This window comes from Gopherus evgoodei, chromosome 13 (assembly GCF_007399415.2).
Source record: "Gopherus evgoodei ecotype Sinaloan lineage chromosome 13, rGopEvg1_v1.p, whole genome shotgun sequence".
NCBI classification, from domain to species: domain Eukaryota; kingdom Metazoa; phylum Chordata; order Testudines; family Testudinidae; genus Gopherus; species Gopherus evgoodei.
Window position 1 is genome coordinate 15,061,384 of NC_044334.1, and position 14,634 is coordinate 15,076,017.

General features: G+C 43.2%; 1 protein-coding gene across 11 annotated transcripts in view; it reads left to right on the plus strand.

Annotated features, from left to right (window-relative positions):
* The window catches only part of FBRSL1 (fibrosin like 1), a 756,178-nt gene that overhangs the window by 211,112 nt on the left and 530,432 nt on the right, over window positions 1-14,634 (plus strand). For all 11 annotated transcript variants that reach the window (XM_030582655.1, XM_030582651.1, XM_030582657.1 and 8 more), the window contains exon 2: window positions 7,732-7,932. In XM_030582655.1, the coding sequence (XP_030438515.1) occupies window positions 7,732-7,932 (201 nt within the window). The remainder of the gene's footprint in view (window positions 1-7,731; window positions 7,933-14,634) is intronic.

Genomic DNA, 14,634 nt, shown 5'->3' on the forward strand with positions numbered 1-14,634 from the left:
CAGAAAATGCAACACATGGCCATTCAGTAGAGTACATGACAATTTGCTCTTCAGTTTTCCACTGATAAATAGGAACCGAGTCTCTGGTAATAAATATAACTATTTTCATTATGCTGATTTCTATGGTTTTTAAGCTAAGGCATGCATCATAAACCTGCAAACCACTGGCAGCTTCAAATGGCTTAACCTTTCCAAGGTTGTCTATCAGGCAGTCCTCTTATTCTCAAACCAGACATTTGATAGGGTCAAGCCAACGTCACCCACAGAGAAAGTAAGACCTGAATTAGACTGGACTATGTCATCTGGCAGGGTGGAATTCTAGTCTAGGGTTAAACAAGCAAGGATTTCACTTGCATTCATTTTAATTGATATTGATTGCATTACCTGAATTGAGGGTCAAAGTGAGAGAGCCTTTTCAAATCTCCTTTAAAGCTTTAGTTGCATTGACTGAAAAGCCAAAGGTTTGAGTTACACTTTCAGTCAAGTTCACAGTAACGGAGAAGAGAGGGCTGGAAAGTAAAACAAACAAATGTGTGTTGTATTAAAAGAAAGGTGAGAACTTCCCCCCTCTCTGAACATTGCAGCCTGCAGCTGGAGAGTCCAACAGTCTGCCTCCCAAATTGTCCTGATGAGGTTTTGAGCTTTGTGAGTCTGAGGGCATGTCTACATTTACCATTTAAAGCAGAAAAAGTCCCTTTTTTGCACAAAAACCATGGGAACGTCTACACTTGCCAATGATTTTTTGTGGTGAAATTTCTGAGTTTCATGCAAAAAGAAAACCACCTCCAGGAGAGGCATACAGCTCTTACCACTGATGCTTTTGCGATGATATGCAAGTGAAGACACGTTCTTCCTGTTTACACAGCTTTTAGCCTCCGGAGGATATCCCACAATGCCTAGGTGACCACTCTGGCCAGCAGCTCTGATGCCAGGTAAACAGATGTCCACCCCTCCCCTGTAAAGCCCTGGGAATTTTGAAACTCCCCTTTCTGTTTTCTTGGCAAGTGCTCACTAATCTGGCCAGGTGACAATGCCTGCTCCTCGGAGCAAACAATCCCCTGCTTGGAGCAATGCTGAGCTACTGGAGCTGATTGGTGTTTGGGGAGAGGAGGCTGTGCAGGGACCCAGGATGCCCCACGATCACACACTTCCACTCGACCCATTGTCAGAATGGAGAGAGCTGCACTGTGGGATAGCTGCCCTCAGTTCACTGCTCTCATCGGTGATGGAAGTGCTGCAAACATAAACACTCTCTGATGCCTGTGGAAGTGAGTGAGTACACAAACCGGCGCTTTTCTTTCATTGGTTCACTATCACCCGTGAAACTGACTGCGCAGAAACTCTGCAAGTGTAGACATAGCCTGAGCCTTGCTCAATCAGCTTTTTGGTTAGCTGTTGCTATGCCTAACTCCCTGCCTTGGTCATCGTCCTCCTCACTGATTTCCTTGCAGTCTGTCCAAAGCAGGGCTTCCAAAATCTCTTCCTCTTTTACTGCTCTAAACGTATTACTTCCGTCTTCATTCGTTTTCTCTTTTATCACACCAAGCTCCAGCTCATTGTCCCCACCTTCAAGGCTCTACATAATCACACTCCAGCCTAAATCTCTGTTTTAGTTACCTCCTCTTCATACCCTACATTCCTCCCCCTTGCGCTGTCCTTATTACTCCCTTCATCTCCTCTCCCTGTTGGCTTCACATCATCTTTTATGTTGGCGGCTGTTCTTGGAACAATCTCCTCCTGCCTTGTCTGCCAAGGGCCCTGCTTTCATATAGCCTCATGTAAATCTCCTTGCCAATATTTTCCATTTGAATGGATAGCTCCTGTATTACTTTTATCCATCTGAAATGGATTGTAGGCTTCTCTTGGTAGGGACCTCATCTTGTATGCATTTATAAAGTGCTCTGTACACGTAGAAAGCTCATAAATACCAAGTCATAACAATAATGAGTAACATGCAGTGTATATTGTAATACAGTGCTTAGTTTCCCCAGAGATAGCAGCAATACCTAAGAAATACCTGAGAGAGAGAGTGATATAATTCATGTCTGGGGACCAGTAGTTCTCCCAGCATTTTTCTAAAACAGACCTGACAGACTGGCTGATTAGTTGAGTGACAACCCTAACAGAAGGGTGTGTGGCACTTAGGGGTGGTGACCAGTCCTTTGCTCCCCGGTCTATGGGGACACTGTATAGACACAAATAGGCTCAGTCATAGAAGGGAGCAGTTTTTCACATTTCTCTCTAGTAATCACTCTTCTTTGACTGCTGGAGCCAGCGTTCTGTGTTCCCCAGCCAAAGTGATAGCTGCTATAATGCAGAGCCTGGGAGGTGATGATGGTGAAAGATCCTGCAGGCCCCTTTCCCTTTTGATAAATGTGCCTACATAATCTCTTAAGGAAGTGGTTCCCAAACTGTGGGTCTCAACCCCAAGTGGGGTCATGTCATCAGCAGGTGGGTTGCAATCCCAATTGAATAGAGAACCCAAATTCAAACACATCCAGACCTGCTCTACAAAATGCCATGCACCATATGTATGAGGTCACGCAGCATGGAGGAGGCCATTTTGTAAAGCAGGTGTTTTTGTTGGAGGCCTGTGGAGGCACAGCATTTGATTCAGCCTGTAGCCATAAGTCTAGTGATGTCATTATAGGGTCATGGGAATCCATACTTCTCAAAATGGAGTTGTGCAGTCAAAAAGTGTGGGAACCGTTGTCTTAGGAACTGGGGGTGGGGGCATTCTGATGATGATGGAATGTAATTAGCTATTGGCTTTGCTTTTTAATATTTGCAACCTTCCCCCCTCTCTATCTCAAAGTTAGGTGAACCATGCAGGACTTTAACTTTGCCAAGTATGAAAGCAAGGGCTTTTCTACACAGTAGAACCTTGGCCAGTATAGTTATCCTGGCTGCTCCCCTGTGTCAATGCAGTGAAAGCTGGCAGATGGGATTCTTCTGTCAGCATAGCTTCACCACCTCCCCCCAAACATTAGCTATTATGCCTCTGGGAAGGTGGGCTTTTTTTTTTGTTTTTGTTTTTTTTCCCCCTACTCCTAGCCACCATAGCTGTGCTTCCAAAACTTTGCAGTATAGACCAGGCCCTAGTAATGTTAAATGCTGTTTGGAAGGTAAGGGCATTTCTATTTAGTTAAAACTAAGAATCATTCTGTCTTCTCTACCACAGCATGCTGGATGTTTTTCCTCTAACTGTGTTGCTTTTACTTCTTCTCCAGCTCCCAGAGAGTCCCCTCATGTGATGGATATTTCTAGTCCCCCCCCCCCCACTTACACTCTCTGAAATCTCAAAGTGCAGGATAAACTAGGAGGATTAAGGGAAAGTTTGTACCTGGGTTGAGCAAACATGTGGTGATAACTCTGGCCAGCAGAAAGCTGTGGATGTGAGTTTCAGAGCCAAGGACCTCTAGGGCTGATTGTTCTTTCCTGATCAAACAGAGAACACGTGTCAGCTGTGCATAAATCTCCAGTGTGTTTGCCCTCCCACCCTCATTTAATTGTCATAAGGATATAATAAAATGGCATGTACAATGAAGCATTAGCCTATATATGTATGTAGATTTATATAGAATCCAAACCCCTCAACATCCCTCGCACACATTTACAGGAACAGAAATAGTAAATAGGTTACTTCCTCCACCCCACTCCACGATGACCAGCAAAACTCACTCCCCAACAGAACATCTCCTTCAGGTAGCCCTGAACCCCATCAAGACGTTCATCTCTGCAACAACCAGCAAATAAATGTGCCTTGCAGCAGGGCATGAAGGTTAACAGACATGGGCTCTTTTAGACTGGGGAGGAAGGATCTGGTTCCAAAACCAAGAGCCATGTGGAGGTAATGTTTTATCACCAGCTCCTTCTCATGGTGGCTGCAGTGTGGCACAAGGCGAGAGGTAGCTTCTCAGGTGGGAATGTCCCAAGCCATTGAGGATCCATATTATGGATCTAAGCCAGCAGTTGAAATTCAATCCAGAAGCCAATAGGCAGCCACTACAGACCATGGAACACTGGTATTGTGTGCTGCAGCCACCGAGAAGCACTGCTTACTAGCAGGAGAATGAAAGTGCATTTTTGCAGAGTCCATTGTGGTGATCCAGTGTACATTTGGTATGCCCCCAGGCTCTGCAGTAATCGTGGGCGGTGGGTGAAGCTTCCTCCTCGGGAGGCTAGCCCCCTGCCCTGCCTCTTCCAGCTGAGGCCCTGCCCTTGCTTGCTGCTCTCAGCCCCTACCGCATGGCCCTGCTTGGGGTGGAGGGTGGGGGTTTGATAGCTCAGCATCAGCCAGGATCGAGCTCTCGGTGCCAATCCATTCCACCTGTTCCCCCACAGCCCTGCCCCGTTCTGCCCATGGCCTCACCCCCATTCTGTCCCACCCCTGTTCCGCCTCTTCTCCCGAGGCCTTCCCCCTGTTTGCTCCTTTCCGCCCTGCTGTGGCCTCGAGACCAGAAAAACTCTGTGCACCTGCCATGGCCCAGGCACCATGGTGGGGAGAGATTTTTCCAGAGGCTGGGATGAGGTTTGGGGCAGCTTAGCCATTATGGGCCGCCCATGGCAATAATCACCTACACTCAAGCACAGATGCGTAGGCGTCCTTACTTAAATAAATGATAAATTCTTCTGGACAGCGTTTGCGTCTTCCTGTGCAGCAGGGTTTCTCAGCCTGGGGGAAAGTTTATGGCTGGGCAGGCGCACAGGAGAAGCAGTGGTGGAAGAGAAGGCTGATCTCAAGCAGTGCTTCCTCCTGCTTCCTCTGTGAGGCTGCTGAGTGGAGATACCAGCTCTCTACTCACTAGCACACACACAGTGCTAGACTCAGCCAGCACGGGGAGGGGGACAGAGGCAAGAATTCAGCTTTCCTCCTGCCAGTTGCAAACCAGGCAAGGATGATGTGCTGCCTTCCCCATGTAGCTGGGCCAAGTGGATGAGAAAGAAAGGACACTCACCAGCTCTTTCCAGTGTGACGGGTAGGAGAGAGTAAAGGTGGTGCTATGAGGGCAGAGACGACTCCTCATTGGGGATTGGTAAACTGGGATGCAGTGGGACAGAGGGGACTGGGGGGAGGCAGAGATGGGGATCCCTCAGGTCTCCCCATGGGCACCTGTGCCCTCCCGCACAATCCCCAACCCCGTATCGTTTATGTTCTGCCGCACACAAATAGCTGGAAATGGTCCTGTGACCCAAATCCCACAATCCTTTGCACACAGTTTCACTTCCCAGGTTATGTACAAATATTCTCAGAGAGGAAGAGTGAACTCGTAGTCCTGGGTTATGGCTGAGAGGTCTGAGATTTTTTCCTTGGCTCTGCCATATGTGCTCTGAGACTGGATGAGCCACTCAGTCCCTTTAAAAAACAGTTTCCTTATGAGGAAAATATAAGTAATAACCTTAATCACAGGGCATTGTGCATCTTAATTCATTAACGTTTGTAAAATACTTTGAGGCTAGGTGCGCTAGAAGCAAATGTGGCTTTGATCCAGTTGTGATGGCATCCCCTAAATTCATTTCACACTCACTTCTGTGATGGAACAAACCTCAAATCTCGAAACAAAACTGTGACCTTCCAAGCAGTGAACTTTGCATGAAACCATTAATGACGCCAGTCGAAGTGTACAGGAAAGTTTTGTAAACCTAACAGAACCCATCAGTGAATATGATCTGAACATTAAGGGTGTGTGTGGGGAGGGGGGGCATTCTGTTAGGCACTGCCATTAGTGCCTTAGAAAATCTCCCCATAAATTCATACTAAAAGTTGGAACCAAGACAAGTTTCTAGTGGCTTTTGTTTCTAATATTTTACATGGCTATTTGAGCATCAGTTGACTAGCAGGGCAATGTAATTTCCAGTTATGTTACTTTTCTGATTAGTTATCGGAGCTTAAAAGTCATTTTCTGTCTTAGCAACATCCCAGCAAGTGGGAGGCTGTGACCTTCTCTAAGTGGCATCGCAAACTGTTGCTTTGGAGAGAGATCTTCAAACTGAAAACCCCAGATAAGTTCCTAATTCTGGCATTTACAGAGAGCAACCATTTTCCTGGGGCTCCCTCCCTACTTACAGGTTTAGCCGGCAGTACCATAGTCCATTTTGCTCTGCACTTTTAAGGGACATTGCTGATTCTTACAACGTGTTCTTTAGTGTGTGTGTCTGTGTCTGTGTGTGTGTAAGGAGATGCTGTTAGCCCCTTAAACAACCTTATGCTAAACTATACAGTGATTTGGCTGTGTGTGTAACAGTTGAGTGTCGACTTAGCTGAGGATAGAAAATTAGTTGTCTCACTGGTCCCCCTCCCCCCACTTTTTGTTGCTGTTGTGACAGATTCAAACTTATATGTTTATGCATCTCACTAGAATGTCAGTGCATCATCGAACTGCAGAAGGAAAGAAAACTGTAAGTGTGTGAATGATTTGAAATGAAAACAGCGTAATGCAAACTTAGAAGCCCAATCTGCAAATTTAAAAGAGGGAAAAATAGTATAGAGCAGCCAGCAGGGCATTTGTCCCAATTCCCAGCGCATCCTTTGGTGTGGTGCTTTGGGTTTCAACGTATAGGAGACTGATGTAACTTTTGCTGCATTGAAGGTGTGTGTAGGCCAATATGAATGGGTGCGCTATTGTGAATTCCATTCACACAGAGTATGAATTTGATGAAGTGATTGTGACCGAGTCAGAAGGAGTGCCTGAGGATTGAAAAAGAAGCAAGGTTTAACTGTCTGAAGTTGACAAGTCATGATTAGTAGAGGTTTTAATGCATCTCCTAATCTCATTCAGTTAGCTCAAATGAAAAATTAATAGAATGGTGAGTCTGCAAAGCATTTGAGAGAGTTTAGTCTTTGATGCTTAGGTGGTCTCACAAAAGTGTGGCAGAAGTCTAGCTGTCTAGAACTATATAGCCACAACTATGGAGTATTTTGTATGTTGTTTCTTGTAATAGCCAGTTCTTTGCAGAACATTTTCCTTATGTGTGTTTTGCATATTTTTTTTCCAGTAGTCAACTTTATTCCATTCTTTGAGGTGCCTTTTTCTTTAACCCCACTAAATTATGCTCTTCACAAATGTACTGTAATGTATCCTTTTCTCTGCTCTGGATATTCTGTGCTGACTTTGTTTTATTGCACACCATGCCAGGTGTCTTCAGTGTTTTTACCTTCAAAATGTGCATTCTGGCCCTGATTCGGAAGGCTCTTACACGCTTGCTTAACTTGACTCACACGTTTAAATCCCTTTGACTTTAGCATCCCTATTCAGGAATCACATAGCATTTGGCAAACTTCTTTCCCCAACAAGGATGCTTTTCTGAAACAGGGCCTCTATGCCTTCTTCAGTTCAGAGGTTTATATGTCACTGGCTATGTTAGTGCCAAGCAAACCTTACAGAGCTTGCTTCTGAGATGTTTGGGTGCTTATGAGTGAAGTGTGGCTTTTGAATTAGTCAGAAGGGAGCCCGTCGTCATAACTAGTTCTCTGAAGCTGTTTCCCACATAGCCGGAGAAAATTCATCCACTTTAATGTAATGTTGTTTGTATTGCAGAGGAATAGGTTGCTCATTTTCAGCTTCTCTCTTAAAGGAAGGTCCTATTTTCTTTTTTATTTGACATTTAGATGCTTTAGAAAAGAAGGGCAGGTTGGACCCATTGTGCTAGGTTGCTGTGGAAACATATAGTAAATTCTAGTCCTTACCGCAAGAGCTTAAACGATTTACTTTTTATTTTTCCTCTCCACAGAAGGACATGTCATTAACGCTCAGGAGCCGAAAGGAAAAATGGGAGAGGCATCCCAGGAAAGAAACCACGAGAATCCGAAAACTAGTGTCCGCAGAGCCCATTGAAAATGGCCATAATAATGATGCCGGGAGCTCTGAGAGAGAGACTGAACGAGGCAAAGAGAGGGTGAAGAAGAAACACCCCTTGAAGATATCCAAGCAGGTAGGGGAATTCTTTTGCCTCTGAAGTGACTGTGTCCTAGTATAGGCTGTCTTCTTTCTCTTGGGTGGAAGCTGTTAATGCTTCTGTTTTAAAATCTCCTGACTAATGTACTAGGCGCTGCAATGTCTCCTGTGTGGATTCTAGTCAAGTGAGTAGACATGAGTGGTAGGAAATTTCCATTGGTTAAAATGAAAAAACAAGTGCACCATGGGAGAGACAAACTACCCTGTAGTTCTGCATTTCCAGCAAAGTTTGGTAACTCGCACAGTAAGTGACACAAATGCAGTGTGCATGGTAGGCTGTGATCCAGTCATCTCCATTGGTGTGATCCAACTGTCATCTCCACTGGTGCCTAGGATTGGGGAATGCAGGGTTGTTAATGCATATCTGGGGCTTAGCAAATGTGACACCAGTGTGCACATCATGAATCAAGTTCCTCTGCATGCTGCCAAACAGTGAATTAAGACTGAGGGGAGCATTATAGGAGTTAAGAAATGAAAATAGAGACAGAAGAAAGGGTTTGTCCCTTCCTTCTCATGCCACATACAGTTTCCTTGTGCATTTGAAACCAGGCAATGCATTAATACGCTCTAGTAGTGGTCTTGATGTCATAGTCACCCTTGAATGCCACAAGCATGAGGAACGTGGCCTCAAAAGCTCTTGTCTGAACCAGTCTGTGTGTTTTTTATAGCCAGAGGGGTGAAGAAGGAAAGGCGCAAGGGATTGGCAGGCTGTTTATCACTTACTGCAGCTCAACTGGGAGATTTGTTGGGGGCTTGAAATCCACATAGCACAGCAGAGTATATCTAAGAGCAAGCACTTGCTAAGTACCTGTTACCTAGGGCCAAATGGAAATTAGCAGCGTGACCAACATATTTGTCCTTACCAAGCTAAGAAGTAAATGTGCAATTGAAAAGTATTTGCAGATGTACTGCATAGTACTCCAGAAAAGGAGCTTATTCAAATAAGCAGGACAAGCCTTCCCTTCTATGGGTGAGGATTTGCACGTGTCTCGGATGACAACAAAAGTTTAGATTCTGTGGTCATTGTAAGTGTTTTTAATTGAATTATAGATTTTTAAGGCCAGAAGAGATCGTTATGGTCATGGACTCTGATCTCCCACATTACGCATGCCACGGAACTTTATCAAGTGATTTCTGGGTTGAGCCCAGTAACTTGTGGTTGAACTTGAGCATGTCTTTTAGAAAGACACTGCACCAAATCTTGAGCTAGACTCTAAGTTCATGTCTACGCTTACAGCAGCACAGTCGTATTGGTACAGCTCACGGAGCCGCGTTGTGCCGACAGAGCAGAGCTGTCCTGTTAACATAATAAAACCAGCTCAATGAGCAGTGGTAACTGTATCAGCAAGAGACACTAGCACTTATGTCGCTCGGGGTGTGTGTGTTTTTTCACACCCCTGAGTGACAAGAGTTTTGCCGACATAAGTGCTAGTGTAGACATGGCCTTAGTGACAGAGAGTTACCTTGCAATCTGTTCTGATGGTTAACTACTCTGGCTTCTTTTCTGTTGTGTTGATTTTCAAAATGGATTGCTATTAGGGATGAGGAAAATATCACAACAAATGACTTATCTGACAAATCTAGCTTCATTTTCTGCTTGTGGACATTTTGATTGCAAATCAATTTCCTCCAGTCAGATGGTAGTGGTTGGGGTGTTTTTTGGACATTTTGAAAACTCTCCGAAGTTATCACAAACACTTTGTTTCCAGGATTCATTCAGTATGCGATATAAAATCTGAGCTGAGTGTCTTGTATGATTGTTCAGATTAGTCACATAGTATTTTGATTCCCAGTTGGGTAAGCATGCAGTCGTGTCCAATCCAAATGCTTAACGTGTGAATTTAAATTTCATTTTCCACAAATACTTGCATTTTACATTTGAAATCTGTTTTCTGTGAATATTTGGGCCATTAAAACACTTTGTTCAGATGTTTGTAGAAAAGGAGTGCAAAAACGATGTGATTACAGCCAAAGCTAGCTCTCTTTTACTGATCTCGTCAGTCTAACCAATTAATGCTGCAGAGATGTTTCAGCTAAACATTCATTTGGGGGCAGCTTAGAAAATATTCACCTGCGGGTTAAAAAGCAAACTAGGCTGTTCTTTGAGACTTAACAAAATTCTATCAGTTCATTGCTGTTTAGGAAATTCACTCATACCTGAAATCTACTAGGCATTGATCCAAAATGCGGGAGTGAGGCTAGTGATTCAGTAGGTATCACTTATCCCTGAGTCAGTAATGAACCAATGCCCCTGCATGATGTACTGGAGAATGTACTGTTGAGTTGCCATCTTTTAGATGAAATGTAAAACCAAGGTTTCCAACACTTGTGGTCCCGAAGGATCTCATGACACTTTTCTAGCAACCACAAGGGTCAAAAAGCCTTGATGTCCTGGCCAAATTCCAGTTTGAGTCATTACATTCTGCTGCCTGATTTTGCCTAATTCTTAATTTCCCTCGGTACATCATGAGTAATGAAGACATATCAAAAGTTACCTGCATTTTCTTCTAGCTACGGTTGTGGTTGCCACTGATATTAAACAGTAACATCTCTCGTATTCCAAGTCCTCCCCGCATTGTTCCTACATCTTTTCTTGGTTCATTGTCTGCATAGTCTCTCCTGCTTCTCTGTAGGTAGAAGTAACAAGCTTCTGTAGGAGGTTACATGGAGAGAGTAAAACAAAACCTGTGATGAATGACCCATTAAACCACAATTAGTCTGTTGGAGCAAGTCGTGTTCAGAGTCCAGTGTATTCTCAATATGGTGCACACCAGTATTTAAGGCTATAGAGATAAGTGCTTATTGCAGATATTCTCTGTAGTCTTCCTGGTTGTTAATGACTCGATTAGATGAACTGTGCTTTACTCAGGTGTAACAAGTAAAACCATTTTTCTCTTAGCACAAGCTTTTTGAAATTTATATTCAATTATGCTTTTTTTTATAACCCTGCTTTCTTTTTTTGCGTGTTTTTTATAGCCATGAAATTCATGCCCAGATCTAATATCCTCCAAGTTCAGGGCTGTTATGTTTCAAATCCACTCTAGAAATAATGGGCTTGATCTAAATTTTCCCAGGGTTTTGGGATGGTTAGCATCTGAGGTTCCAGTCTGTGCTCTCCCCTAATTTGATAAATTTACTATAGCTGATACTAATTGTATTGATGCATGTTTTTATTTAAGACACTGCTGGTCTACTTGAAGCCTCACACTCTCTCTCATCCCTTCTCTTTGCTAAGCTATTGAATTGTCATCCTTTCTGTGAAGCCTCCTTTAATAAATCAAATTGGGCATTATAATTATGGCGCTCTGCTAATCCTTGTAGAGAGGTGCAAAGTGGTAAGCTGATTTGAGTGCCAGGTTATCTGATTTGTTTAGGAAATTAGATTAATACTTCACTCTTTTTTCAACAAAGTGAATGTCCAAATTCCTATGTACCTCAGATTTTGTTCTTTTTTTCACTTCGGAATATAGAGAAAAGTGGTTTAATAGCTTTTACATCCTGCAGAAACCATATAGAGAGAATGCAGGGCATTGTGGGCATTTTGTATGACATAGGGATAATTAGCCAAAGATTTACGTGTCTGTGGGTTTGTTCTATTCTGCTCTGTCGCCTTCTTCTCCTACCCCCCTCTAAGTTTTTTTGCTACTGCATTCATAGCAGGGATGATGCATCACCATATTGGTTTAAGTATCAGGGGGTAGCCGTGTTAGTCTGTATCCACAAAAACAACAAGGTGTCTGCTGGCGCCTTAAAGACTAACAGATTTATTTGGGCATAAGCTTTCGTGGGTAAGAAGTGGTTTTTTACCTGCGAAAGCGTATGCCCAGATAAATCTGTTAGTCTTTAAGGTGCCACTGGGCTCCTTGTTGTTTGTGTTGGTTTAAGGCAGCTGTGTCAGAACTGTTGCTCTCTGACTGGTGATGAAGAAGTCTTTGGGAAGCATACTGCAGCATCAGGGATATCTAAAGAAATGAGGGATTGTCCAAAAATACAACAAAACTTGATCGGGGCTAGAGCCCTCACACAGCAGCACTTTCTTCCCCAGAAGCTGGATACAGGCAGCCCCACCCACAAAAATAAGACTTCTTTCTGTTTTCTTTTCCTCCCAGCCTCTCCTCTCTCTCTCTCATAACACATCCATCTGTATCCCTGCTTGTGGGCGTGGGGAAGTCCTCTGCACTACAACCAAAGACCCTGGAAATGAATAAGATCTGTCCAGCCGTCTAGCCCATCCCTCTGCAAGTGCCAGTACCACCTCTACACTATATTTTAAAGTTAAAATTGGGTGAAGCATGAGAAACGCAGTCACCGTTGTGGCTTGCATTACTCATCTTGAGAGGCTGTTCCGTAACCCAAGAGAAGAGATCTCCTCTAAGAGAGATTCCTGATATTTAATCTGAAAACTGTCCATCTTTATTTTTTGTTTTATTAGTCTAGGTTATATCCCCTTGCACTGCCCTAAAGGATTTTTATTCTGTTATCTCCTTAGCTGTCCCTTAGCCAAACTGTGTCTATTTCTCTTTTCCTTCTAAATCCGTCTATCTACCCCTCTGCTTGTTTTTGCTGCTTTCTTTTTCTGCTGAAATCCTTCCAGCTTTCTAGTCTCTGTCTGGAAATGAAGTGCCCAGAACTGAGTTAATGTAGCTGCTGTTGTGCCAAGCATCGTGACCCAGTGGCACTCTATATGCAGCCCAGAGTTGTGCTGGTCTTTTGTGCTACTGCATCGCACTGCCAAAAACAAGTTAATAGAAAAGAGTTGGTGCTGCTAAAAGTTAGCTATCTACAAGCACTGTGGCCAGGCAAGTCAGAAGTAGTGTATTGTGTTGAATGTTTGTTTATATGCTGCTGTAGTGACAATGGGAATACAGCAAGCACCATTCAGCATGGAGATTACCATTTTTCACCTCATCCTTCTCTTTTACGCCCACCATTTAAAGGTCCCAAGGTGAGAAGGCATCACAAGAGGCTGACAAGAGAAAAAAAAGGTTTCATTCACATCTTTGGTGTGAGTGTAGGTGTAGTGCTTATGAGTGGGGCTGGGTTGGGACCATCTAGGAAGCTGAAATCCCTGTTGTCCACGGAAGAGATGCAGCATGGCATATGAGAGTGTAGACTTCCTGATGCTGAGCTACCAGTGTGACTTAACCCTGTCTTTAGGGGACCAGGGACTCATGTCGATGTGGAATGAGATTGCAGAACTAGCATGATAATTAATGCGGGTTGTCATAGGGGCTCTTGCTGAGTTGGAATCTCCAAATGAGTTTCACATGTATTTTTGTTCGTTTACTTTGTTTAAATTACTTACAGGCTTTTTGTAGTGCTCATCACCTTAATATTCCAGGCACATTAATTAATAGGCCACTAAATAGCCATCGAATAATAGCCACTTCCAGTCACAACTGACTTGGCATAGATTTGAACAGAAGAGCTAGAGGTGAAAGACTCTCTGTATTACCATCAGGCCTCTGACATGATATGTTCAAACAGATAAAATGGTCAGATAAAAATTGTGTTGACAATATGCTTTGTGCTCAGACTTTATTCCCTACCCCTTTTTGTACTGTTGATACAAATTAAGAATATAATTAACAACCCGTACAGCACAGAATGTTTGGTGTTTTTTTTTCATTTCACTGCATTTGAACAGTAAAATTAGACAGATCAGTTTCTTTGTTTCTTGGTGGTTTTACCTTTTTATTTAGCAGATTCTGTTTGTTTTCGCAGAACATTTAAAAACAAAACAAATGAAAAACTGTTCCGGTAGCCTCTTTTAATCAAACATTTCTGTTTGTATTATTGGAGCTTCTAAAATCAGGTCCACATTTTGGTCTTTTTTTGATGGTGGTGGTTGTTGTAAGTATATAAATCTAAATTTTGGGCTTAAAGCTATTTGGCAACAAATCTTTTAATATGCGTATGTGATTACTTTAAGAGTTACACCATTAATCAGATACTTATTAGTAAAAGAAAGATTTTACGCTTTGGTTAAGATGCCTGGAAATATCCAGTGTTGTTGACTGAGTTTGCAACCTCGATTCCCTTAAGCTTATGCCAAAATGAGGAAAAAACACTTAGGGATTGATCCTGTAAGGTGCTGAGTACTCTGACTCCAATGCAGCAAAAGACTGACCGTGTTTATGTTTAAGCATGTGAACAGTCCCATTGGCTTCAGAGCCCTTAATGAGGATGCAGAGCAGGGAACCCTGTCACAGGGGGATTTTCATTGGTGGTCCTTAGTTCAGGCTGAGAGCTGCTACACTATGAAGACACAGATGGTCTTCCCTGATTCTCTGATAGTAATCTGCGAATACGGAGAGCTCACAGCTGCCTGCAGAACCACTGGGGAGGCCCAGCACAAAGTACTGAAATGGGCAATACAGTATTTAGTCATTAGGTTTGCTAATCCAAGGCCTAAAATCAGGCTCATTTCAACCAATAGCAATCTGCTTGCACTGTTAGGAACTAATTTAAAAATCTGTTTTAAGTCCTGGTTATGCACTTTGTATTCTGTTTTCTGCATCAAAGTGCAGGGAAACAATGGGCATAGCACAGCAGTGGCAGCAGTAAAAAAAAACAAACATCATAAATAAATACTGTATGTTTATTTTCCAACTCAAATCTGGCTACTATAAATATGTGCTGTTATTTTAAAAGAATTTACCCAGTGGTTTTAAAGATT